Source organism: Sarcophilus harrisii, chromosome 2 (genome assembly GCF_902635505.1).
Source record: "Sarcophilus harrisii chromosome 2, mSarHar1.11, whole genome shotgun sequence".
Classification (NCBI taxonomy): Eukaryota; Metazoa; Chordata; class Mammalia; order Dasyuromorphia; family Dasyuridae; genus Sarcophilus; species Sarcophilus harrisii.
Window position 1 is genome coordinate 45,145,534 of NC_045427.1, and position 25,029 is coordinate 45,170,562.

A 25,029-nucleotide genomic window follows, 5' to 3' on the forward strand; every position below is an offset into this window, starting at 1 on the left:
CTCCCGGTGTATGTCAACTGATGTCAAAAGACAACTCGGTGATTCATGTCTTGGATAGTTGCCTAGAGCACTGAGAGGTTAAATAACTTGCCTTCCTCATAAAGTTAGTATGTGGAAGAAGGAGCACCTCGACCTACTTCTTTCTGACTACAAGCCCAGTCCCCATCCACTACACCATGCTTCCTCTCACTGTAGCATACCTTTAATACCAGACTAATTGCATAAGTGCTTCCCATACTGAAAGAACAGTCTACTTTTAAAGACTCCCAAAGTACTCTGTCACTGATCAAATGTAATGTAAATACTGTATAGTGCAGGTTATCTGTATTGGTATATTATCACCCTACTAGACTCTAAGTTTGCCGAGGGGAGGTATTTTGTGTTACCTAAACTTTGCAGTTCTCTTAATGGCAGCACAGAGCTCTGAGTCTTGTAGGCACCTAATCAATATTTATTCCAATATGTAAATCATCTTTTATTTACTCATAAGCTCTCTCTGGAGGGAGATCAGAGTTTATGTAGTAGGAGGTTGACTTTATCAGAGTTTATGTAGTAGGAGGAGGACTTTATCACGATCTATTAATGCAATGAGGAGGCAAAGAAAATTCATTTTCCTATCCACTGGCACTTTCCCATCAAGCTAATACGCTTGTTATTTTATTAGTAGAGGCCTTTTACTGAAGTGAGATATATTACAGTTAAAAGAAAATGAAAGATTAAAAAACCAAATATGTGGGAATTTACCTCCCTAGAAATATACGTAACAAGTATAGGCCAGAATAACCGGAGGAACATTCACGAGCTAGTCAGATTGAAGTAGTAAAAATGACAATACTCCCTAAATTAATTTATGCAGTTAGTACAGAACCAATCAAAATAGCATAAGGTTTCTTTATAGAACTGGATAAAAGCATAATGAAAGTAATATGGAGAAACAAATGGGCAGGAATATTAAGAGGCATGATAAAACAAGGCTTTAAAACACACTACAAAGGAGTTATACTTGAAGGTATTTAGTATTAGACCAAAAAAGAGAGAAAATTAGATAAGAAGAATAGAAAAGGCAGACCTAAGTATATTATAAATATTCCAATTTCTTCTTCATCCTTAAAAATCCTTTACTTGATATAATCATCCCTACTAGTTATTGTCCAATAAATCTTCTTCCCTGTGTCTAAATTTTTTTAAGAAAGTCATTTATATTTCATGCTCTTACTTCCTTTCCTTTTATTTAACTCTAGAATTGGCTTCAGATATCATAATTCTACAGAAATTATCTTCAAAATTACTAATGATTTCTTAGTTGCTAATCTTTTTTTGACCCTCAGCTTTCTTGACATCTCTGCGAACTTTGACACTGCTGATCATCCTCTTTTCTCTTTGATTTTGTTTTCTCTCCAGATTTTGCTAATACCTCTCTCTTTCTTGGTTCTCCTCCTACTTATGTAACGGCTCCCTCTTAGTCTCCTTTGCAAACCTTCATCCAAGTCATGCCTGATAATTTTGGGTATCAAAGAAGGCTCTGTTCTAGATCCTTTTCTCTTTTTACGTATTATTCTATATTCTATACAATATTATACATTCTCTCTATATAGAAACATAGATACTTTACATATTAAGTATATATATTACATAGATGATTTACATATTATAACAAATATTGATATATATTGATTTCTCTATGTAGGTATACAGATGATTTCACTTTCTTTTTCGATTTTTCAAAATACGTGCAAAGATAGTTTTCCATATTCACCCTTGCAAAACCTTGTATTCTATATTTTTCTCCCTCCCTCCTCACCTCCCCCATCTTCTAGATAGCAAGTAATTCAACATAGGTTAAACATGCAATTCTTCTAAATATATTTCCACATTTATCATGCTACAAGAAAAAAATCAGATCAAAAAGGAGAAAAAAGATGAGAAAGAAAAAAAGCAATCAAACAACAACAAAGATGAAAATACTATGTTGTGAGGCCTGGAAAGACTTATATGAACTGATGCTAAGTGAAATGAGCAGAACCAGGTGGATCACAACATAGCATTTTCACTCTTGTTGTTGCAATTTGCTTGAATTTTTATTTTATTTTCTCTCTCTCTCTCTCTCTCTTTTTAACTTTTTGATCTGATTTTGTTGTTCATCAAGATAATGGTTAATCATATAAATATGTAAGCCTATTTTGGATTTAACATTTTTTTTTTAAACCATGTTTAATATATATAAACATGCCATCTAGGAGAAGGGTGGAGGAAGGGGAGAAATAAGAACACAAGATTTTTCAAGGGTCAGTATTGAAAAATTATCCTCGCATATGTTTCGAAGATAAAAAACTTCAATAAAAAATACTATGTTGTGATCCACATTCAGTCCCCATAGACCTCTCTCTGAATGCAGATGGCTCTCTCCATCATAAGTCTATTGGAATTGGCCTAAATCACTTCATTGTTGAAGAGTCAAGTCCATCACAGTTGATTATCGTATAATGTTGTGACTGTGTACAGTATTCTTTTGGTTTTACTCATTTCACTTAGCATCAGTTTATATAAATCTCTATAGGACTTTCTGAAATCAGTCTGCTGATCGTTTCATATAAAACAATAATATTCCATTACCTTCATCTACCATAACTTATTTAGCCATTCCTCCATGATGAACATCCACTGAGTTTTCAGTTCCTTACCACTGCAAAAAGGGCTGCCACAAACATTCTTGCATTTGTTTGTTAGTTGTTTTTTTTTTTTTTTTTAAACCTTCCTGGTCATCATTTCTTTTACCACAATAGTATTCCATTACATGAATATGCCATGATTTGTTCAACCATTCTCCAATTAATGGGTATTCCCTCAATTTCTAATTCTTTGCCAACACAAAAAGAGCCACTATAAATATTTTTGTACATGTAGATCCTTTTCCCTTTTTTTATGATCTCTTTGAGATAAAGTTGTAGTGGTAGTATTGCACAGTTTTATTGCCCTTTGGGCATAGTTCCAAATTGCTCTCCAGAATTGTTGAATCAGTTGTGATAAATATTCTTAAAAGCCATTTGGAATTATGCCTACAATGCTATAAAGCTGTATATACCCTTTGACCCAGTAATACCACTAGTAGGTTTATACTGCAAAGAGATAAAAGGAAAAAGACCCATATGTACAAAACTAGTTAGTTCTTTCATGGCAAAAAAAAATCAGAAACTGAAACACCCTCATCAATTGGGGAATGGCTGAGTAAATTAAGGTATATTGAATGCATTGAAATACTATTATGCTATAAGCACTGGTAAAGGGAATAGTTTAAAAAAAAAAAAACCTCAGAACACTTGAATGAACTGATACAAAATGAAGTGAGCAGAACCAGAAGAATTTACATAGTGACAAAAAAAATACTATAAAGAAATAAACTGTGACTCAATTACTTTGATCAATATAAACATAGTTTTACCAGACTCGTGATGAAAAAAGGCTATTTTACCTCCAGATGAAAGACGTGATGGACTCAGAGTACAGACTGAAATATATATGTTTCTTTTTTTTTCTTTTAACTGTTTTTTTTAAGCTTTTTTTGGGGGGAGGGATATATTTTTCATGACTTCATACTATAATGGGTATTGTATTTTTTGCCTTCACAATAAATGTAGGCAGGGAATAAAGAAGGCAGAGAATTTAAAACCAAAAACAAAACAAAATTGAATTTTTAGAGGCCTGAATGTACTTAGGGAAATTAATTAGCAATTTGATGAGAAATTACATCAGATCCACATTTCATACCATAGACCTAAGTGAATTTCAGCTGGATGACAAATGAGGTGACAGATTAGCCCAAGGAATTAATAAAGTTTAGAAGTATCTGAAAAGTACTGCCACATTAACTTTTAATTAATTTATTTCAATGCATAATGTTATAAAGAAGGTATAACCGTATTGATGTTCAAAACTAAGTCTATAGTGAGGGATAAGGAGACCAGTAATTTCCTTGGTGTGGGGAATTCCTAAGTAAGGAAATATCTTTTCTCAGTGTAGATCAGCTCCTTCTTTGAAGCAGAGTCTTCAGAGTTACCTGGAACCTTAAGAATGTGAATTTCCCTGACAGATAAAATATGTGTATTAAGAGACAGGGCTTGAACCCAGGTCTTCCAGAATTTGAGGTCATCTCTCTATTGACTAAGCCAAAAAAAAGAAAAAAGAAAACAGAAAACACTTTCTGCTCCTTTCATGAGCAGGGGCTGGGATGTTTAAAACAATCCTATGTCATTGTAGTTAAAGATAAAAGCCTTTCACTTTCAAGAGAAAAATACTTGGAGGGACTTCTTTCAAGGCTGGGATTCCCAGAGCAGCTTAAGAGACAAAGCATCTCCTCTGAATAAACAAATAAAGAACTGAGTGTGGATAGAGGGAAAACTAACTCAGCCAGCAGAAATAGCTTCTGCCCAGGATATACAGTTGCCAAGATGGAAAGACAACATAGATCACTTCAAAAGACCAGGCAGGAATGCCTAATTAGGCATTGTGGTAGAGAAGAAAAAGCCCTGGAGCAGAACCAGACAATCTGGCCACAGCCTTGGCCAAATCGCCTATTTTCTCCAAGCCTCAGTTTTTTTCACCTGTAAAATGGAGATATCTAGTCTGTCTTACAGAGTTGTCAAGATCAAATAGAGTAATGGATATGAAGATATTTCATAAAGGAGAGTATAACATACCACAGTAAGATATCATTAAGTAGTATAGTGGTACCTAGTATTCTCAGAGATTCTCAAAGGATTTAGAGTTAAAAGGACTTTAGGGTTAGTTTGACTCACTCAGCTGGCAAGGTTTAATGCTAGATACTTTCTTTTTCCCTCTAAAAAGTAAAAAAGAAGAATATGCTCTATCCTCGAACAGCTACTTTCTACTGAAAGAAGCTACATCAAATACAAATAAGTAAAAACAAAATTGTTGTTGTTGTTTGTTCTTTAAAGAGGACTATGAAATCAGGGAGGTGATGTCATAACATGCAAATAAAATGGTTTTAAGTGAGGGTGGACTGTCCAACATCACCAGCCTCACTTTCTCCTCTGGAGCCTTCTGCATCCAGTGGCAAGATATAGATCAGGACGATGAGAGATGGCCCTGCATGCAATGGGAAATTTTGACCTTTTTAAGCTAAGTTCTTTAACAGGTCTCACTTTGACTGACGTAACCATCCCTTCAGTGATTTAGGCTAGGTAAGAACTGAGGCAAAGAATATAGCCTCTTTTATGTAGTCCAAAAAAAAAAAATTCCAGTCTGGTGACCAATCAATGAGAGCCAGAGTTATTTGGATTTAAGGCATCTTCCTAAAGAAAGAAATCTAGCCAGTAAATCCCAAGATGTCTTGGAAGATTTCAGGGATCAAAAAAAAGTATACTCCTTTGGGCATAGCACCCCCAGATAATGATATGTATCTTTGCTTTCCTTCCCCAGCAAGACTTTACATTTGGCTGAAGCAATTAGTTAGAAAGACTTCTGTTATAAATTGAAATTAATCAGAGTTGTAAATTCTTTGAGGGTAAGGAAAGATTTCTTCCTTTCTTTCTTTTTTGTTAATTTAATTTTTTATAGTAGCTTTTTTTCAAAATATATGCAAAAATAGTTTTCAATATTCACTCTCACAAAACCTTGCATTTCAAATTTTTCTCCCTCCCTCTCCCCCCCTCTTCTCTCTCCCAAGTATTATGCTACACACACACACAAACAAAAAAATCACATCAAAAAGGGAAAAAATAAGAAAGAACAAGCACTACTCTATTTCTTAGCCAGTCAGGTTTCATTTTTGTTTTGGGGTCTCAGGGTCTAGCATTGGGATTGGAACCTAGTAGGTGCTTAATAAATGCTAGCTGATTGATTGATGCTTAATCCCATTTATTTATCTCTCTCCAGCATTCTCAATTTCATCTTCTTGAGTTCTGTGTTTTTTAAGATTCCAAAAATTGATTAAATAGTTATAGAGTCCTGCTTCAGCCTCACAGACTGTGTTGTGTTCTTGGGTAAAGCAATGTTCAATTATGGAGTAAGAAGCATGAAATGACTGAGGCAGTGGGGAAGTCTTCATGGAGAAGGTGGCATCTGAGCATAGTCAGCAGTATAATGTAGTAGTCAGGAAGGAAGGTAGGATGGTGAGTGGGAAGAGTTCTAGACTTCAAAGGAAAGGATCGGACTTCAAATCCAATTCTTCTGCTCTATGTGTGACCGTGGACAACCCCCTTTACACATTTGAACCTCAGTTTTCTCAGCTGTAAGATGATGGGGTTGCATTGGATTGTCTATAACATCCCTTCCAGCTCCAAATCTATTACTTCACAAGTGGAAAAAGTTCATGAAAAATTGTAGTGTACAGGATCAGGAGAGGTGAAAGTGTTGTCCTACTTCACCCTTCTCGGACCATTAATAGAGTACTATATCCAGTTCTTGGGTGATATGTTAGAAAAAAACATTGATAAGCTACAGGGCATAAGCTGGAGGAGGAAAAAGGTATCAAGAGATGTGAAGGGTTTTGAGTTTATATAATATGAAGATCAGATGTTGAAGGACCATTGGGTGTTTTAGTTGGGAGAAGAGAATTTTGGGGTAGACTGTGTCCAAAAATTTGAAAGGCTTTGTGTGGAAGAGGGATTAAACTTGTTTTCTTTGCCTAAAGGGCAGAACTTGGAAGGACAAGTAGAAATCACAGAGAGGGAATTTAAGACTTGATTTATAGTAAAGTCTCCTAATATTTAGCATTATCTAAAAATGGAATGGGCTTCCTCATGAGATCAAAGGATCTCTTCAATGGAATTCTTTAAGACTGTAAACACTTGTCAAGAAGTTCTAGAAGGATTCATATTCAAATCTAAGTGGGACTAGATGATCACTTAAGTCTCTTCCATCTATGAACTTCACTGTTGCCCAGAAAAGGGAAAAAACTTATCCAAGGTCACTCAAGTTATAAACTACAAAACCGATTCAAAGCCATTTCATCTGTCCCCAAATGTCCTTAGTGGCTTTGTTCCTGCTAGTCTATAGCAAAGCCTTTAAAACTGTGGATGGTGCAGTGTTACTACTGGGCTTATATCCCAAAGAGATTGTAAAGGAGGGAAAGGGACCCACATGGGCAAAAATGCTTGTGGCAGCCCTGTTTGTGGTGGTAAGAAATTGGAAAATGAATGGATGCCCATCCATCAACAGGAGAATGGCTGAATACGTCATGGTATATGAATGTTATGGAATACTATTGTTTTCAGAGAGGCCTTACTTTCAGAGTAAGTACTCTTCGGAGGGACTTACATGAATTGACGCTAAGTGAAGTGAGCAGAACCAGGAGATCGTTATACCCGGCAACAACAAAAGTATACGATGATCAATTCTGATGGACGGGGCTCTCTTCAACAATGAGATAATTCAAACCAGTTCCAATTATTCAGTAATGAAGAGAGTCATCTACACCTAGAGAGAGAACTATGGCAAATGAGTGTGGACCACAACATAGCACTCCCACTCTTTCTGTTATTGTTTGCATTTTTGTTTTCCTTCTCAGGTTTTTTTCTTCTTTCTAGATCCAATTTTTTTTTTTTGTACAAGGTAACTGTATATATATATATATATATATATATATATATATACAAATAAATGGATTTAATATAAACTTTAACATATTTAACATGTATTAGAGTGCCTGAAACCTAGGGGAGGGGATGGAGGGAAGCAGGGGAAAATTTGGAACAGAAGTTTTACAAGTTTTCAATGTTGAAAAATTACCCATGTATATGTTTTGTAATAAAAAAGTGCAAAAAATAAATAAAACTGTGATCCCACATGGAGTCCCATAATTGAATATAGGGATCTCAAAATTATGAATTATATTCAGTGTTTCATTTACATATCTATTTTATATACCTACATATCCAGAGTCATGTAAAAATTTCTTGGGCAAAAAGGGGTCATGAGTAGAAAGAAGTTTAAGAAGCCCTGCCTATGGAACATCCTTGACAGTGACCTCTCTATACTACACGATTTGAAGAGAAGTAAGCAGACTGGGATTATATCCCAAAGAGATTATAAAGAAGGGAAAGGGACCTGTATGTGCACGAATGTTTGTGGCAGCCCTTTTTGTAGTGGCTAGAAACTGGAAACTGAATGGATGCCCATCAGTTGGAGAATGGCTGAATAAATTGTGGTATATGAAAATTATGGAATATTACTGTTCTGTAAGAAATGACCAACAGGATGATTTCAGAAAGGCCTGGAGAGACTTACACGAACTGATGCTGAGTGAAATGAGCAGGACCAGGAGATCATTATATACTTCAACAACAATACTAGATGATGACCAGTTCTGATGGATCAGGCCATCCTCAGCAACGAGATCAACCAAATCATTTCTAATGGAGCAGTAATGAACTGAACTAGCTATACCCAGAAAAAGAACTCTGGGAGATGACTAAAAACCATTACATTGAATTCCCAATCCCTATATTTATGCACACCTGCATTTTTGATTTCCTTCACAAGCTAATTGTACAATAATTCAGAGTCTGATTCTTTTTGTACAGCAAAATAATGTTTTGATCATGTATACTTATTGTGTATCTAAGTTATATTTTAATATATTTAACATCTACTGGTCAACCTGCCATTTAGGGAAGGGGGTGGGGGGGGTAAGAGGTGAAAAATTGGAACAAGAGGTTTGGCAATTGTTAATGCTGTAAAGTTACCCATGTATATATCCTGTAAATAAAAGGCTATTAAAAAAAAAAAAAAAAAAAAAAAAAAAAAAAAAAAAAAAAGAAGAGAAGTAAGCAGGTATGCAGCCTTAATGTGCTATCTGTACTGTGGAGGAAGCTGTTTTCCATCTACTCTTGCCTAAAGGCACCATTCCACATCTTTAGCAGCAGTAGGTCACAGCTGCTTGGTGAGTCTCCTTGTGGGAGATTTTTCTCATAATCTCAGCCCATTGAGAGATGGCAAAAGCTAAAGGTCAGGGACCCTTCGCAGTGTGAACTCATCACAAGGACAATGAATGATTCTTCAGGATGGGTGACTGGGGGAGAATGATATGGGAACAGAGAAGGAAGTGTAAGTCCTACAATGAGCTCATCCTGTTTCCAGCAAAAGGTATGCATTCCTTCCCAATAATACGAATGACTATCATTTGTATTTGGCTCATACAGGAAAAATGTTTTATTCCTCCTAGGCCATACACTATTTCTTTAATAGTATTTTACTTTTTCCAATTGCATGTAAAGACAATTTTCAACATTCATTTTTTAAAAAAGATCTCAAGTTTCAAATTGTTCTCCCTTCCTCCCTCCCCAAGATGGCAAGTAATCTGATAAAGGTTATACATAACCACACACTATTTCTGTCTTCCTGAAACGAGTACAGTACACAGATAGACAAAGTCAGCAATAGTAAAAAATTCATGCTGATTGAAGACCACTCCAGGATCAAGTAGGAAGTCCTCTGTTTGACATTGAAAGCTCTCCAGAACCTAGCTCCCTCCTGCCTACCTAATCCCCTTCCACATGTGATCATCCATTTCTGCCGTTTTAGGGGCTGATCCCTTTGCTTGGAATGCTCTGTCTCCTCACTTCTTTTATTTGACTTTCCTAGTTTCCAGCTCAGTTCAAATCTGAGCTTGTAGAAGGTGTCTCTCTCAGTGCTCTCCACTCAAACAATATTATCTATCTCTATACAGTCTTAGATATGCCTTCCTCAATTCGAACTCTAGCTCCCTGAGATCAGGGATAATATTTCCCCCTTTCTTTGTATCCCTAATGCTTAGCATGGTATCTGGCAACTTAATACTTACTGACAGACTGATTGAAAAGAAGCGGAGTCTACATTTGCACTTATATACTAGATAATTAATAAATATTTATTGAATATTTTTTAAAAGATGGGAAAAGAACAGGAGTTAGTTACTTTTATTAGAGGAAGGGTCTCTAAATCCCCCAAAGCAAGGAACCCAGAGCCAGAATCCCTGTGTATTTCAAAAATAACTTTCACAGTAGCAATAACATAAAATGTAGTTGTGTCTGAATCACTAAGGCAAATGGCTTCTCCTTTCTGAAACTCAATTTCATCATTTGTAAAATAAGTAAGTTGAATTAGATAATATCCTTTAGCTTTAAATCCTGTGGTATAAATGGAACACAGTTACTCCATTCCTAAGGTCTCTTCCCATACAAGATTCCAAACTCTCATTCCTTTAAGTACTGCATTGTCCCTGGTCAGAATGTTAACTCCCCTAGCCACTATTAGGTATTAGCATAATTTATGGATTAGTTCACCATAAGTTTACCATAAGTTTTGTTTCGGATGTGTTGAGTTTAAGATATGGCAGTTATCTATGGCAACTGAAGCAGAATTGTATGAATGGGGCACAGGACAAGTAAGATTTTCTAGGGGGGGAAGATGGAAAAAAAAAGATCCAGTATCAAGAATACAAAAGTAATCCCCGAGCAGTCAACAACTTGAGGAACTTGGTATTTGAGTGAGAGAACTCTCCCCTATTCCCCCCCCTCTACCCCCATTCATCCTACCCCTCACTCCCCAACCCTATCCCTACCCCCTCCCCAAAAATAGATGTGTCAGTAAAATTAAAGGTAGAGGGCACTTCAGATAAACTTTGCCTCTTTACTGGCCTGCCTATAGTCAGTCCAGAGAAGAATAATTTAGGACAAGTTTCTAGAAGTCTAAAATAGTATAGAGGATATTATATAGTTCTATGGACACCGAATAAAAGCAAATTGGATTGACCTGAACAGAACAGACACTATGACCTTATCTGACAAGGATCATTCAAGCCAACTTTGTAGGGAAGTTCAAAAGAGTCTTTGAACTTATTTAAGTCTTACCACACCATAAAACGCTTAATGATCTCACCCACATTTAACCCGTTCCACCCTTCCCTGTTTAAGCCAATGTCACTAGGTTTTAGAGAGCACAAGCATGTGTCTGGAGTCATTTCAACCAGGGGGTAGCCTTGTGAATGCTTCCTGGAAGATAAGAATACTTAGGCTTGAATCCCACACCTCTAGAACTAATTAGTTACTTAACTATGGGCCAAGCCACTTAATCTTTCAACCCTTAGTCTTATCATCTGTTAAAAGGGGATAATAATACTTCCAGTACCTACACCTCATTGGGTGGTTGTGGATCCCAAAGGAGATAATGGATATAAAATACTTTACAAACCTGAAAGTTTTAAAGCACTTATTGAATGTCTTTTCATTATTATTGTTGTTAGGCTTATTATCGTTGTTCTATGGAAACAAAGACAACTAAAAAACACAAAGAAGACAAAAGCCAAAACGGACCTTGCCTCTTAAAATACGCACTGCCTAACTTCCTTTCTGTCCAGCCTGATTTTGTCTAGATTTTAGGAACCAGTTAATTAACATGGCTAATAGTTAATTCACAGGGCTAATTAAAGTGATGGCATTCTCCATCACCATTCCTTCTTGTAGAAGGCCTCAACTTTGCCCGAAGGTTAAATCAGCTCTGAAGAGTCATAATGAGTTAATGATCAGAGACAGAAGCTCTAATGTTTTCATGCTTTCAATACCAAGTCAACTCTCTGTGCCTCATAACAGCATATTTGCTTAAATGGGGCATGTCTCAGGACAGGACCGACCAGTTCTGAGAGTTTGTAGGAAGTATTTCCACTTGTGGCTTACTGTGGGAGAGATGACTTCCACCACACCAAATATTCCCTGACATCCTCATCCTTCCCTGATAGTGAGTTGAAAGGGCAGTACCTCCCCCCCCCCCCCCCCCCCCCCCCCCCCGATTTTAATATCTGCTTGTTTATAGCCAGGGTGTGAGAATGAAGAGGAGTAGGTGGGAATTCATTAATTCATTCTGATAATGGATAAATCTCTCTAGCCCATGGGCAACTGTTCAAAAGCAATATATTTATGGTACATTTTTTTTCTAGAAAATAACAACTACAACTGGTTCTTGGGTTCTAGGAATACCATATTTCTTAAAAATGATCTCTGCATAGGCTAAAGACCCTGCTAGCTTGAGAATGCTAGGGAAGGATAGAATTAGCTCCAGTGGAAGGATTCCCATTTCTATACAATTCCAGGTCATGCAAAACCCATGGGTACCAGTTAGTCACCAGGGTCCCCTACATCAAGATTTAGGGAAAATAAACAGTCCTATATCAAAACATAACTAAATATATTTTAAACTCTCTGTGTCTCAATTTCCTCACATGTAAAATGAAAGAGGTGAATTAAATGACCTCTGAAATCCCTTCTGGGTCTAAATCTAAGATCCTGTAACACATTTGTCCAGCAGACAAAGTAAAGAACTTGGGAATGGTGCAGTAGAAAAATCCCCAAATCTGCAGTTAAAGAACTTAGATTTTACCTTGTCTCTGCTTGAACCTTGGGCAAATTATTTTTCTTTTTCATTTTCTCTTCTGTAATATGAAGGGTTGGACTAGTTGACTTCAAAGATCCCTAAATCTATGACCCTTATAAAAAGATGCTGTCAGACTAGGTTGATAAGCTCAGGATTTAAAATGATCACTGTTTTAAAGATTCCTCGTGCCAAGCTTGGTATTCTGAGAAGAACAAGAAGCTCACAAATGTTTACTTACAGAAAATGTGTTTGTTGAGTTGACTGATCACCAAGGGACACAGTCCCTGCTCAGAGGAGGGAATAAAGCCTGAATACTATCAGTTTTCATATGTACACACCCACAGAATATACAAACACACCTCTATTCACATGAGTAGCTAACCCACAACACCAACACTTACCCACATACTTATTATCCAGGGTCCACCCAACATGGACACATAGATAGATAAAAAGACTGGGGGGGGGGGAAGAAGAAGAAGAGAGAGGGAGGGAGAGGGAAAGAAGGAAACAGAGGGAGAGGGAGAGGAAAAGAGAGAGGGAGAGGAAGAAGGGAGGGCGAGGGGGAAGTGAGGGAAGGAGGGAAAGAAAGGGAGGGAGGAAGGAAGGAAAAGAAAGAAAAAATTCACATGGATAGACAGAAAGAATCGACTTAAATAGAGAGATAGAAAAAATTGACATGGATAGAGATATAGATAGATACACATACTTCCACCCTCAACTCATCCTATAATCCACTTGCCCTCAAGTCCTTCGGAAACAGTTTTCTGAATAGAAATATTCAATGTTGGACAACCTTTCTAATTTTTAGAAACACTTATAGTAATATACTTAGTAACAGACTAGTTTTCAAGCTATATTTCTTTTGTGGTACTTGCTATATTCTTTCTTCAAAACTTCCTCCCACTGATCCAGATGACAATTTTTGTTCAAATAGCATTTTTACAAGCAAAGCTTACTCAATTTCCCAATGATTTTGTTGGGTTTATTTAAGGTCTGTTTAGTGAAAGTCAGAATTGTAAATCACTTAACTTCTCCGGAGCTCAGTTTCTTCATTTTTAAAATAAAAGGTCTGAATGAGATGATTTCTAAGATCTTGGCCTAACATTCTAAAATTATGCTCATTTCACTTGATTTCCGGGTTCTAGTCAAATTTGGGGTCTTACATGCAAATTCAAAAGGGTTAAGAAAAGCAGGAAATAAAACTGGGCACTGGCATTATTCCCTGACTTGCCCCAAATCAACTTTGGACTTCATTCAAGGCTTTCACTGTTGCTTGGTGCAATCTACATCACAGCCTGTACCTCATAATTGAGTTAGGTTGATTTTTTCTGTCTTTGGGATTGGTCATGGATTTTATTGAGAATCTTCTAGTGTCCTGTTTTGTGGCTCTCACCATTGAGCCACATAGGGGAATTATTAAATTAAATTAACTAACCTTTCACCCTACAAATTAGGCATTTAAACCATGCCCCCAGTGAAGATTTCTCAGAGGGATGTGTCCCAATGATGTCTCCCCTATTAGACTCTGGGTTTCTGGAGAGTAGAGACTGGTGTGTGTGTGTATGTGTGCGCAGTAATTAGCACATCTGGCACACAGTGGCAAAATAGAGTGGTGGGCCTAGGGAAGAGTCCGGGAAGACTCTTCTTTCTGAGTTGAAATCTAGCCTTAGAAATTTAATAGCTATATGATCATAGGCAAGTCACTTAACTCCACTGACCTGTTTCCTCATGGGATAAAATGAGCTGAAGAAGGAAATGGCAATTAAATGGGATCATGAAGAGTTGGACACAACTGAACAACTGGCACATAGTAGGTGCTTAATAAATGATTTTGATTGAATGAGACCCAGTTTTTTCCTCTTTCATTATATTTACTTTTTTCCCCATCCTTTTCTGGCATGTCTACGTAATGCTGATAGGATGCAACAATAGCAAATAGCTCACAGCTATGAGGAGACCCATGTGAGAAGGCATCTGGTATAGAAGGAGACAGAGCCATCTCCCTAGGGCACTTCTGCTTTGGCAGGAAGTTAGGAAGCTGTCACAAGAGCACACCACCTGAAGGCAGGGACTCTGTCAGAAGCATATGCTCAGAACAAAAGTGTTCCAGTTACCAAAGGAAATTTGCAGTGGAGGAAAGTATCTTTTTTGTGTAATGGAAGAAATTGTTTCCCAAAATGTTATTTCCTCTCCTTAGAATGCCAGTGAATATCACAATCACCCCATGCATTCACCTGAAATAAAATGCTATAAAAAGCAAGCTAAGTAGACATAGTCTATCCTTTTCAGTATGGACTGCCAAATAACACAGTAAATGTAGTGGGAGGCCACTAGTGTACAGCATGAGGGTTATGCTCATTCTCTAGGCTCCTCTGAAAAATATACAGGACTTGGAAAGTAGGCAGGCTCTAAGAGGTCCCAGAAAAGGTCCTTGGGCTCCAGCCCCTGTTGCAGTTTCTGGGTTAGGGATCTTGATGCTGAAGTGTTGGTAATGTAAGGGACTAGGTGAGATTGCTTATGTCAGGATTTGGTGATTCCATGACCCAAAACAGAATTATAAACCATCTCTTAGTGATCCTTAATAATTATAAAGGACAATTATTATTATACATACACTCTGGATCTAGTAAAAAAAAAAAGGATGAGTTACTAAACATATAGTTACTTATAGAAACACAAAGATATATGTAATGTATATGAACGTTACAGCAGAAGTTGGCAAATTAGAGATAGAAGACAGCAGAAGAGCCATTACCTGTTTTTATACAGTCCCTTGAGCTACATTTTATCAAGTTGCCTGAGACACCAAAAGACTGACTTACCAATGGTCACCTAAACAATGTACGTCATAGACAAGACTTGAACCCAAATTTTTCTGATTTGTGGGTCTATTCTCTAATCTCTATGATATTCTCTTTGTGTTTACATCTTAAACTGATTTCATATACTCACAAAATGCAATATTTCTTCCTAGTCCTATGAGATTCCAATCTTCCACAGTTACAATGGCCAGAAAAATTGACCTTGCCAAAACTAAGATGCTGATGAACCTTTATGAAGTTAGCTAGGATGACCCACAGACAACAAGATCACATAGTTCATTGCCAGGGCAATGATGAGAAAGAAGAGGACGTGTGGGGGAAGATAGGCAGCACTATAGCTTAAAGGAAGTGAATAAATCAAATTTTTTACATTGGATAGGCTTTAATTTTTATAACATTTAGGTTGTAAAATGTAGATGAATCACTTTGTATAAATGGATGGGGTGTGGAAAATCACTACTTTCCTATTAGGAAAGGCATATGAGGAAAAAATGGAATTAGAGAAATTAGGGGTTTTTGTCTACTGGTAATTAAAGGGTATATAGGCAAAAGAAGTATAATAAGAGGAAAGATTTAGAGTTGTGTGGCAAAACATTAGAAAAAGAAATTATAGTTAGGTTAGTGTGAACAAAGTAGAAAAGAGAAAAACAGGGAATGAAAAGAGATGAGAAATAGCCAGAAAACAGTATATCTGACATGAGAATTGAATAGTCCAATGTCATCCGTCAGTATTCAAACTTGGCCTACCCAAGAGGGTTTTCCAGTGCCCAGGGAACACAATCCAGAAACCTCATAATGAATAATGCAGGACAAATACTGCAAGTCTCAGTGACCTTTTTTTTTTTTTTTTTCCCCTCAGCAGAGAATAAGCCAAAACATTATACATTGGGAGCTGAATTTTCTGGAAACCTTAAGATGACCCAAGATCACATAAAATTCAGTCCTGTGTTAATTGACCAGCTGGCATTTAAATAAAAAGCTGACTTTATCTCTGCATTATAGCTGGGAAGATTGCTAGATTTAACCCAATAATCAGCCAATTTAGAGATTACAGCATATTTTCAAAGGACACCTGTAAACTTTGATTGTCTGTGTTGGTTTTGCTCAAAAAAAAAAAAAAAAACCCACCATCCCTTAACATGGGGTTATTGTACAGGGACCCAAACATACTCAAGATGTTAGCATTGGTTCAATTTCCCCATCTTAACAGCAGATTTGTTTGAAATTTTAAGGGAAAGTCTTAAATAAGGACATTTTTTTAGTCTATTAAATTTACTCACTTGTAAAAATATTACCACTAGTAGGATGTGAGGTTATTTATCTCCTGAGTTTAGTTTAACTACTTTTTTTGTTAACAAAAATTACACTATACTTTTTAAACCCAGATTAGAAATTTCTTCCTAAGTAAAAGATACTGGGTATATGCACATTTAACAGCTTAAAAGAAATCAAGATCCAGAGGGAAAAAAGATATCACTAAAGTAAAAAATAAGAATTATGAGAAATGAATGTAATGGAATATTATTGCAACATAAGATATTATAAAAGGAATGATCACAGAGAAACCTAGGAAGACTGAGGAACTGATTTAGAGTAAAGCAAGCAGAACCAGAAGAATAATTTACTTAATAATAACAACAATATAAAGGCAAACAACTTTCAGAGTTTTAAGAACTCTGATGGCCAAATGACCAAGCATGATTTTCAAGCACTGATGATGATTTTTGCTAATACATACTTCCATAAAGAAGATGGAGTCAAGATCCAGAAATGAAACATACTTTTTTGATATGAACAATGTGGAATTTGTTTTGCTTAATTGTGCCTATTTGCTACAAGAGTTTTATTTATTTTTTTAATAGTAAAGTTGGACAGAGGAAAAAATGAATACCTGTTATTTGAAAACTAAAATAAAATTTTAAAAAAGGATGAATCACTATGGGTGAAGTATGGAATATATTTAGGGATGAAGTTGATATAAAAACAAAAGATAAGATTTTTTAAATAAAAAATAAATCATTGCTCTAAGGTTTCAGCCGATTCAAAGTTTTCAAAGCAGAAAAAGAAAAAGTTCAGAGTTTTTTAAAAAAAGATTTTATGCTATTTATATACAAAATATATGAGTGATTAGCTAGAAAATGAATTTGTCTTCCTTGAGCTGGGAGGGGCTCATAGTTACTTCCTACAAAGTTCAAAGTTTAGATTCCCTTTTATTACATTTGGGTTTTGAATTCTAACCTATATTTCAAAATCCTTATATAAATGAATCCAACCTTTGGTGCTTTGCTTTCAATGTTTTGAACTACCTGTTTTTTCCAAAAAGATGCAAAGAGGGGACCAATAAATTTCTAAAGGAGAATAATGAGCTGAATTGAAATATTACCAGTTCTTGTTATAATATAGTAGTTGTTTTAAAGGATACTTGATGACATATGCTTAACTTAAAACACCAAAAACTTAAATATATTTGAGGAACAATTTTTATTCTGTTTATATGTGGTCCATAATTAAATAGTTAAGAGAAAGGGAAAGAATCCATTTCTCCCCATGGTCAGATTTGTTTTGCATGGAAGTCATGACAGCTTCTGACAAAAAGCAGATATTACTTTTTAGTCTCTTATATGAAGTTTCTGGCCACTATAGATCCTTAAAATTGTCTCATGCTATTTGCATATTATCAGATGTTACCTAGGTCACTTGTATCTACTAATAATATATTGGACTTCATTTAACATTTCATTAGAGAAGACCTATCATCATAACAGTAATAGGACTATAAGATAATTGATCTATCTTTAGTATACACATAAAACACATAGATCATCAGTGGTTTACCCTGAAATGAGCAGGACACACTCTTGTATGGACCATGAATAGAACAAAGGTTCTCTACCCTCCCAAGCCACAAAGCCAAGCCATTGTGTATTGCCTTAGTTTGGCACTGCCCCTGTCCCACCTTCCCGGGAGTCTGTCTCTGTTGATTTCTGTAAACCCACAGGTTTCACTGCTGGAGATATTCCAAGCTATCCTCTCTGAAACGCACAGAACTGCCTTTGTGTTCCCCAAACATGAGATCAACTTTTGGGGTCATATCAACACGTGCTTTGTAGTAAGTAGCATTCAAGTTCTCAAGGGCTAAAACCAACTCATTTTGGAAAGAACAAAAGATTAAGATCACAATCCCCCAATCTTGAACAAACTTTAAAGGGGGAGGAAGAAAGAATGAAAGAGGAGGGAAGGAAGGAGGCAGGGAGGGAAAGGAGAAAGGGAAGGAGGGAGGAAGGAGAGAGAGAGAGAGAGAGAGAGAGAGAGAATTTATAATTACAGTTACTTAGAATGAAAGATGAAAGACACCAAAGTTGTGCAGGGACTCTAATAAAAATTATCATTATTATTATTTGTAATAAGATACACTGCCTTCTGGGAGTGCCAGGTCTCAGATACTATACTTCTCTGGTGTTGCAGCATGCATAGAATGTATTATGATGGAGTTACCTTAGCTTCTCAGTCATCTGAGGACTGTAGACCTTAATAGGCCAAAGAGCTACCACAGGTGGAGGGGAAAAGATAAGAGGTGGGAGGCAGGACTGAGGTAACCCTGACACTGCTGCAAGTATTCAATAATCAAGAGGCAAGAACTCTGATCAATTTCCCCTTTTTACCCTTACCACCTTAAAAATCCACAACAAAACAGTTAAGCACAATCATCGGGCTCTGATGTTGGGGTTCTTAGGGAAAAAAATGGAGCAGTTTTCAAGAGCTTCTGCTGACCAAGGGCGGGGGTGGAGGGGAGGATGTATCAGAGTCAGGCAAAAGACTACTAAGGGGCTAGAAAAGGCTATTCTCCTCCACGCTCTAGAAATCGGAACTGGATCCAGATTCACCTCCCTGCTCTGTTTCTCCTTCTCTTTGACCTCCTCCCTTCCTTAAGTCTGCAGTAAAGACAGCCCCGAGTCTGTGCCCAATCCGAACTGGGTCTGACGGGAGACACACCTGAAGCAGCAGCAGTAGCAGGAAGGTGAGGGAGTGAGGGAGAAGTGGATTCACAGGGCAGAGAGCGGGACTGCAGCTGCTATTCCTCTCCTTCCCAATCCCCCCTCCTCCCAAGCTCTAAGGAAGTGGCCATCCTCACCAGCTGAACCCGGCTCCAGCTGGGCGCTGACCGTCCCATCCTTGTGAAGGAGGATGTCGGCTGTGTCCCGGATCCTGCCTCCCCCGGGCTCTGCCCCAAGGAGCCCACGACAGCACTGGTAACACACGGCCCATGCCTGCTCCTCGTTAATCGGCTGTTCATAAGACTTCAGCACCTCCTCCAAGGACAGCTCCCAGGGGTCCAGCCGGTCCGAGCCCCCTGCCCGCTCTGGGGGGGCTGAGGTGCCGCCGCCGCCGCCGCCACCGCTGCTGCTGGCCCTGGCCATGGCTGCTCCATTATCGCCTTTTGCGAGCCAGGCTGGTTTCCATAACAGCCGCTCTGGGCAGTAGACGCAGCCCAGGAGGAGGCAGCGGAGGAGGCGGAGGCGGAGGTGGTTCCAGGGTAGCTCCTCTTTGCTTTGTCATCCTCCAGCCTTGCCCCGCCCTAAAAAGAGCCAGTACAAACCAGCGCAGCCGACACAGCAGCCTATTGCTGGAGCTTCAGGTAAGGGAGGGGGCGTGAGTATATGGGGGGGGCGAGAAAAAGGAGAAAGGAAGAAGAGGGAGAAAAGGAGAGAGGGAGGGAGAAAGAAAAGGAGAGGGGAAGAGAGAGAGAGGAAGGAGAGGGAAGAGGAGGAAAAGGGAGGGGGAGAGGAAGAGAGAGGGAGGGAGAGGAAGAGTGAGGAAAGGGAGGGGAGAGGAAGAGAGAGGAAAAAGGAGGGGGGTGAGAGAGGGAGGGAGAGAGAGAGAAGGAAGGAGAGGAAGAGTGAGAAAAAGGGAAGGGGAGAGGAAAAGGGAGGGGGAGAGGAAGAGAGAGGAAAAGGGAGGGGGAGAGGAAGAGAGAGGAAAAGGGGGGGGGGTGAGAGAGGGAGGGAGAGAGAGAGAAGGAAGGAGAGGAAAAGGGAGAGAGAGAGGTGGGGAAAGAAAGAGAAGAGAGAGAAAGGAAGGGGAGGGAGAGAAAAGGAGAGAAGGGGAGAGAGAAAAGGAGAGAAGGGGAGAGAGAAAAGGAGAGAAGGGGAAAGAGAGAAAAGGAGAGAAGGGGAAAGAGAGAAAAGGAGAGAAAAGAGAAGGGAGAGAGAGAAAAGGAAAGAAAAGAAGAGAAAGGAAGGAGAGAGAGAGTGAGAGAGAGAGAGAAAGAAAGAAAAGGAAAGAAGAGAAGGGAGAGAGAGAAAAGGAGAGAAAAGAAGAGAAGGGAGAGAGGGAGGGAGAGAAAAGGAGAGAGAGACAGACTCTCACAATCACTCAAAAAGCTGGCCAGCACAGCAGCTACACATCCACCCATACATGGACTCACACATACACACGGAAGCTCAGACATATTCACTGGCAGACTTGCACACCCACATTCATATTCAGGAGGGCACCCAAGTTTTCAGCAGATCTACACTGTACTAAAACTTTAGAGATTTTGTTAAGGAATTGAGGAATAGGGAAAGGAGAGTTTAGCCGGGATGGAACCCCTTTTACCTCCATCAGTATTCTATGAGAGAGCACTGGAGCTGCAGTTACAGGATTTAGCTTGGAACCTACTCAATACCTCTGTGGCCTTAGGCTAGCATTTCATTTATCTGACTTTGTTTCCACCGGCTGTAAAATTAGGGAGTTGGGTAGATGATCTCTAAGGTCCTTTCCAGCTTTTAGTGGTTCACATGTAGAATCAGATACCTCTGTATGGAAAGTTTGCCTAGAAAGGTGACTTCAAAGAAGTTTGCGAAAATATAATAAAAACTGCAAGAGAATGAAAGATTGTACCAAATTCAGAGTGATTGATTAAGGATCTGTTCAAATGATCTAATAAGGATTTATCTTTTTAAAAAAGTTAATGAGCCTACATTAAACTTGTTCTATGACCCGAATGGAAAATTAAAATAAGTACAAAGTCTTGCAAGCTACAGAGTACTCCCTTAGCTATACTCCCTTCAGAAGAATATACCACTAGGGAGAGGGGAAGAGTTATATTCACTGTGCATAAATAGGAAAATACCTAAAACAGCAAAACCTTTCATTGACATTAGGGCTTTTCCACCAACTAATTGTGTCACCCTGGACAAGTCATTTAGGCCATAAATGCTACTTGGAAATATGAGCCATTATATTCACAAAGCTGCATTTTTACTTCAACTCTTAAAAAAAAAAAAAGGTGCCAGTGAACTTGGGGACAGAGCTGCCAGAACTGGTCTCCTGGTATTTTATAATCTTATATAGATCATTACTCTTTGAACTAGAATTTTTTTTTTTAATCCCTACCTAGCATTTGTATATGGCTTTAAAGTTTGCTGAGTACATACTTTCTCTTCTTTGAACCTTAAATCAAGACATGGGAGATAGGTACTACAAGCATTATTTCCATTTTGCAGATGAGAAAACTGAAGATCAGAAAATGTTTTGACTTTCCTAGGGTTATAGCTAAAGAGCATTAATCTGACAACTCTTCCTGACTATAATATTACATTGTGTTTTAGTCATTTTTTGATTCTCTTTGACTTATTTGGGGTTTTCTTGGCAAAGATACTGGACTGTTTTGCCATTTCCTTCTCCATTTTACACATGAGGAATTAGGGTTAAGTGACTTGTCCAGGGTGACACAATTAGTATCTGAGGCTGGATTTGAACTCAAGATGAATCTTCCTGATTCCAAGTCCAGTACTTTATCCACTGTGCCACCAACCTGTCCATAAAATCACTTTGTCTTCCCTCACAAAGGGGTTAAGCACACATTGGAAAAGAACAATTTTTTATTTGTGCCTAACATGATCATTACCAACATACAGCTTTCTTTAAATCACCAATCTCTCCCTACAAGGCACCTGATAAAGTAAGAGTTTCATCACCACTTTCTGTGAAGAAAATCTGGAAAAAAGAGGTGATATAATGATGCCCTTCTCATGAGGCTGAACTAGAAAATGGAGAAAATAAATGAGAACCACAGTTAAATCTCCTTTCACAAACAATAACCCACATGTTGCCAACAAGGATCATAGAATTCTATAAATTTGGGGTGAGCACCTTTACTATTTAAATAAACATAAGCTCCTGGAGGAGGGGAACTATTCAATTTTGGCTTTGCAACTTCTGCACCTAGCACAATGACTAGTGCATAGTTGGTTCTAATTAAGGATAATAGTTGTTGGTTGATTCATTTGGCTGAAGAAAATGTTTTCATTATATCATAGATTTAAAGGTGGGAGGTATATTAAAAAGCCACATAATTTAACTCTTTCTTCATTTGGTAAAAAAGGATTTCTTATTTAGGAAAGCTTAAGAATCTATTAATGATTACAAGTCGCTGAAAACAGAACGATATACTGTGACTTCAACTGTCATTGAAAAGATCCCTTAAAAAGAAGCTAAAATTTTAATAATGGTCCAGGAGAATAGATATTTTTCTTTCCATTGTAGAGAAGTAGGGGACCACCAGGGCAAAATATTATATATATTGTCGGACACTATCACTGTATCAGATGTTTTTGCTTAATTATTTTTGTTTTTTCTTTCTGGAAGGTGTGAGGAGCGGTGGACATTTCCAGAATGACTTATGCAGCAAAAACAAAAGGAATCAACAAAACTTGATTTTTAAAAATATTTTCATCCAAAAACACTTGAATGTGAATTTGTCAAGCTTTTTTTTTTTTTTTTTTTTTTTTTTTGGTACCATCCAGAATACTGTTTACCATAGTTGGGCTTGCAGATGGAGAGACTGCGGCCTTTAGATTCAGTTGCAATAGTGACTTCCACTTACAGTATACATCTTTCATTCAAGAATATCCCCTGACTAAATCTGCTAACAGCCAGACACATGACTCACTCCTCCCACCACGGATTACCTTAGACATGCAAACACTCCTTAGGTGGAGAGCGCAACTGTGTGGGAGACAATGCAACTGTTTAAGAATAGGAAATGAAAAAGGTGGCTGTAGCCAGTGAATACTTTGGGGGAATTTGAGGAGGAAGAATGTAATTACCCTAATTGGAATCTAACTTGGTCTTAGCCAGGAATACCTTTCCTCTTTTCAAAAGAGCCTTGGGTTTCCTTATTGGCTAAGTTAAAGCTTTTAAGATCTCATTTGATATGTGTAATGGCACAAAATCTCTAGGAGCCTGCAGAGACTTTTGGTTTAAGACCGCCTCAAAAGACCTGCTAATGAATCACACTGCCTGCTATCTCTGGAATTCCTTAGAGATCATTTGTCCAAGGAAAAGATTTTTTTTTCAGGTCTTTATATAACTCCTTTTAGCCAGAAATTTGGTAAACTCCAGGTATTATTAAGTATCCTTAGGATACAAGGGTTTAAATGGTATTTTTTTTTTAAAAAGGTGTTAGGGTTGTAGCTCTCTAACCTGTGGTCCTAAATTAAATCTATGGTCAAGAATTAAAAGAACAAACCAAATGGTTTAAGCAGTTTCGTCCATTTTTCCTAGCATTAGTGGTATATTCCAAGATTAATTTTCCTTAAACAGGGACACTAATACATTGTTGGTGGAATTGTGAATACATCCAACCATTCTGGAGAGCAATTTAGAACTACGCTCAAAAAGTTATCAAACTGTGCATACCCTTTGACCCAGCAGTGTTACTACTGGGCTTATATCCCAAAGAGATACTAAAGAAGGAAGAGGGACCTGTATGTGCACGAATGTTTGTGGCAGCCCTGTTTGTAGTGGCAAGGAACTGGAAACTGAGTGGATGCCCATCAATTGGAGAATGGCTGAATAAATTGTGGTATATGAATATTATGGAATATTATTGTTCTGTAAGAAATGACCAGCAGGATGATTTCAGAAAGGCCTGGAGAGACTTACAAGAACTGATGCTGAGTGAAATGAGCAGGACCAGGAGATCATTATATACTTCAACAACAATACTATATGATGATCAATTCTGATGGACCTGGCCATCTTCAGCAATGAGATGAACCAAATCAGTTCTAATGGAGCAGTAATGAACTGAACCAGCTACACCCAGCGAAAGAACTCTGGGAGATGACTAAGAACCATTACATTGAATTCCCAATCCCTCTATTTTTGTCTGCCTGCATTTTTTGATTTCCTTCACAGGTTAATTGTACAATATTTCAAAGTCTGATTCTTTTTGTACAGCAAAATAACGGTTTGGATATGTATACATATATTGTATTTAACTTATACTTTAACATATTTAACATGTATTGGTCAACCTGACATCTAGGGGAGGGAGTGGGGGGGAAGGAGAGGAAAAATTGGAACAAAAGGTTTGCCAATTGTCAATACTGTAAAATTACCCATGCATATAACTTTTAAATAAAAAGCTATTAAAAATTTAAAAAAAAATTTCCCCTGTAAACTTTAAAGAACCAACTTTAACCAAGAGAGGAATCAAAGGTAAAACCAATTACTCTTAACCTGATCTAACTTTTAGCAGGTAGTAACAGGGCAAATAGTATTATTATTCCCAGTTTATGGGGGGGAGGGGTGGAAGGAAGAGAGTGACTTAACAGTTACACAATGACACCATGACAGAAGAGGTAGAAATAAAAACTTCTAAAGCTTAGTTCTAATTTAGCTAGTGGGAGCAATCAGCTCAATCTAGGTTTAGGAATAATTAATTAGTCACACTAAAGTCAAGGTCAAATTGAACCCTTTTCTTTCCACACCCAGCTACCAAAAAACCAAACAGCTCATGTAGGGCACATTGGAGATTTCAATCAGCATGAAACAATCAGTAGTTGATTAT

General features: G+C 37.8%; 1 protein-coding gene and 1 long non-coding RNA gene across 3 annotated transcripts in view; one reads left to right on the forward strand and one right to left on the reverse strand.

The window, feature by feature from the left end:
• Positions 1 to 19,658, reverse strand: part of SPIRE2 (spire type actin nucleation factor 2) — a 59,185-nt gene extending 39,527 nt beyond the window's left edge. For both annotated transcript variants that reach the window (XR_004231619.1, XM_003758523.4), the window contains exon 1: positions 19,321 to 19,658. Coding sequence is in view for 1 of the 2 variants with exons in the window: in XM_003758523.4 (XP_003758571.2) it covers positions 19,321 to 19,606 (286 nt within the window). In the remaining variant the exon portion in view is untranslated. The remainder of the gene's footprint in view (positions 1 to 19,320) is intronic.
• Positions 19,659 to 19,737: 79 nt separating this feature from the next.
• LOC116421306 lies at positions 19,738 to 23,822 on the forward strand. Its single transcript, XR_004231620.1, has 3 exons — positions 19,738 to 19,824; positions 22,123 to 22,317; positions 22,821 to 23,822. It is a non-coding gene; the product is annotated as an uncharacterized LOC116421306 (long non-coding RNA).
• Positions 23,823 to 25,029: the final 1,207 nt, after the last annotated feature.